The 1,316-nt window shown below is 37.9% G+C and overlaps 1 protein-coding gene across 2 annotated transcripts in view; it reads right to left on the reverse strand.

The window, feature by feature from the left end:
- The window catches only part of si:rp71-77l1.2, a 3,156-nt gene extending 2,595 nt beyond the window's left edge, over positions 1 to 561 (reverse strand). For both annotated transcript variants that reach the window (XM_001922261.7, XM_073926724.1), the window contains exon 1: positions 202 to 561. In XM_001922261.7, coding sequence (XP_001922296.1) covers positions 202 to 489 — 288 coding nt within the window. In that variant the 5' untranslated portion in view covers positions 490 to 561. The remainder of the gene's footprint in view (positions 1 to 201) is intronic.
- Between the last annotated feature and the right edge of the window lie 755 nt (positions 562 to 1,316).

Below are 1,316 nucleotides of genomic sequence, written 5' to 3' on the forward strand. Positions count from 1 at the left end.
TATACATACATACATACATACACTGACTGTATACTAAACTCTGAGATCTAAATCTAAGTATAGAGATTTTTGGGTTTTTATATCGTATAACAATTTTGTGGGCAAGTTGTACAAGTATCAAAAGCAGTTTGATTGAATTTAGGTTGCACAAAGATTAAAGAAATGTAATAAGTTTTTAAAATATTAAGAAGTAAAACTTACAGAGACGGAAAATATCAGCGCTGCGATGCCCAGAGGGAAACAGCAGCAAAACAAGTTGAAGATGGAGTAACACAGGTAATCCGGCGGTGGAGTTTGCAATGGAGCAGCAGCCACAAAAACTGCAGGCTGCACCGAGACCACCGCTTGTCTTGGATGTGGCCCTTGAACATAGGGGGCCTGTGGGACCGACTGGCCTGGATAGGATGGAGTATATGGAGGTGGACTGTCCTGGTAGCTAGGTGGTGGTGGAAATTGAGATTTCTCAGGAGAATTCAGCCTGGGATCCATTCTTCTGCTTTTGTTTTCTTTGTATGGAGATGAATGCACCGCTGTACTCTGCTGTCCTGATGGTCAATGAATGAAGACAGTGTGTGGGGGGATTCAGTATACATTGAGGAGGAGGGACAAGAACATGTAACTCCAGGGCACGCCTTGTCTGGTCTTGTCACGCCGTAAAAATTGCAGGGATCCACTCAAGTCATTCATGTTGTCCCAACACAAAAAGATTAAGTTAAGCTGAGAAATTGGAGTGGATTGAACATAAAACAATTATGTTGTCCTAAAAAAAAATCTCAACATAAATCTCAGTTTAAACAAGCAGTAGGATATTTTTGAGTGCATCAACCCTGGGATTTTTATGAAAAATGTTTATCAAGGAATAGTTTGAATCTTCATCATGTTGATGTGTTTTGAGGATGTTTTCTCCTTTTGTCTTTGACACCCTGAAAAACTTTTTTAAAGTTTTAACAGATTTGTGTGTGTTGAAGACTTTGGAGCTTTTGTCAGCTAATTCCATCTTCCGGGTTAAAAATAATTATTGGAAAGGGATCAAAATCAGTAATGTAGCAAGCACCTGCTAGTGGAGTGATGACTATATGTACTGATCAGGGTTTTTTGGCCTTAAGTAAGAGTCATTTGATTTTGAGTATCGATACCAAAACCAGATTCGATACTTGTATAAAACATAATCAAAAAATAAAGAAGGGCGAGGAAACAGATCCAGGATGTTCCTTATTTTTTATTTAATTCATCTTATTTTAATATTCAACATCTCTGTTAACAAACAGAGCACTACTGTGAGGAAGCTTGAACAATAAACTATAAATAACTGAAAT

Source organism: Danio rerio, chromosome 16 (genome assembly GCF_049306965.1).
Source record: "Danio rerio strain Tuebingen ecotype United States chromosome 16, GRCz12tu, whole genome shotgun sequence".
In the NCBI taxonomy this organism is placed as follows: Eukaryota; Metazoa; Chordata; class Actinopteri; order Cypriniformes; family Danionidae; genus Danio; species Danio rerio.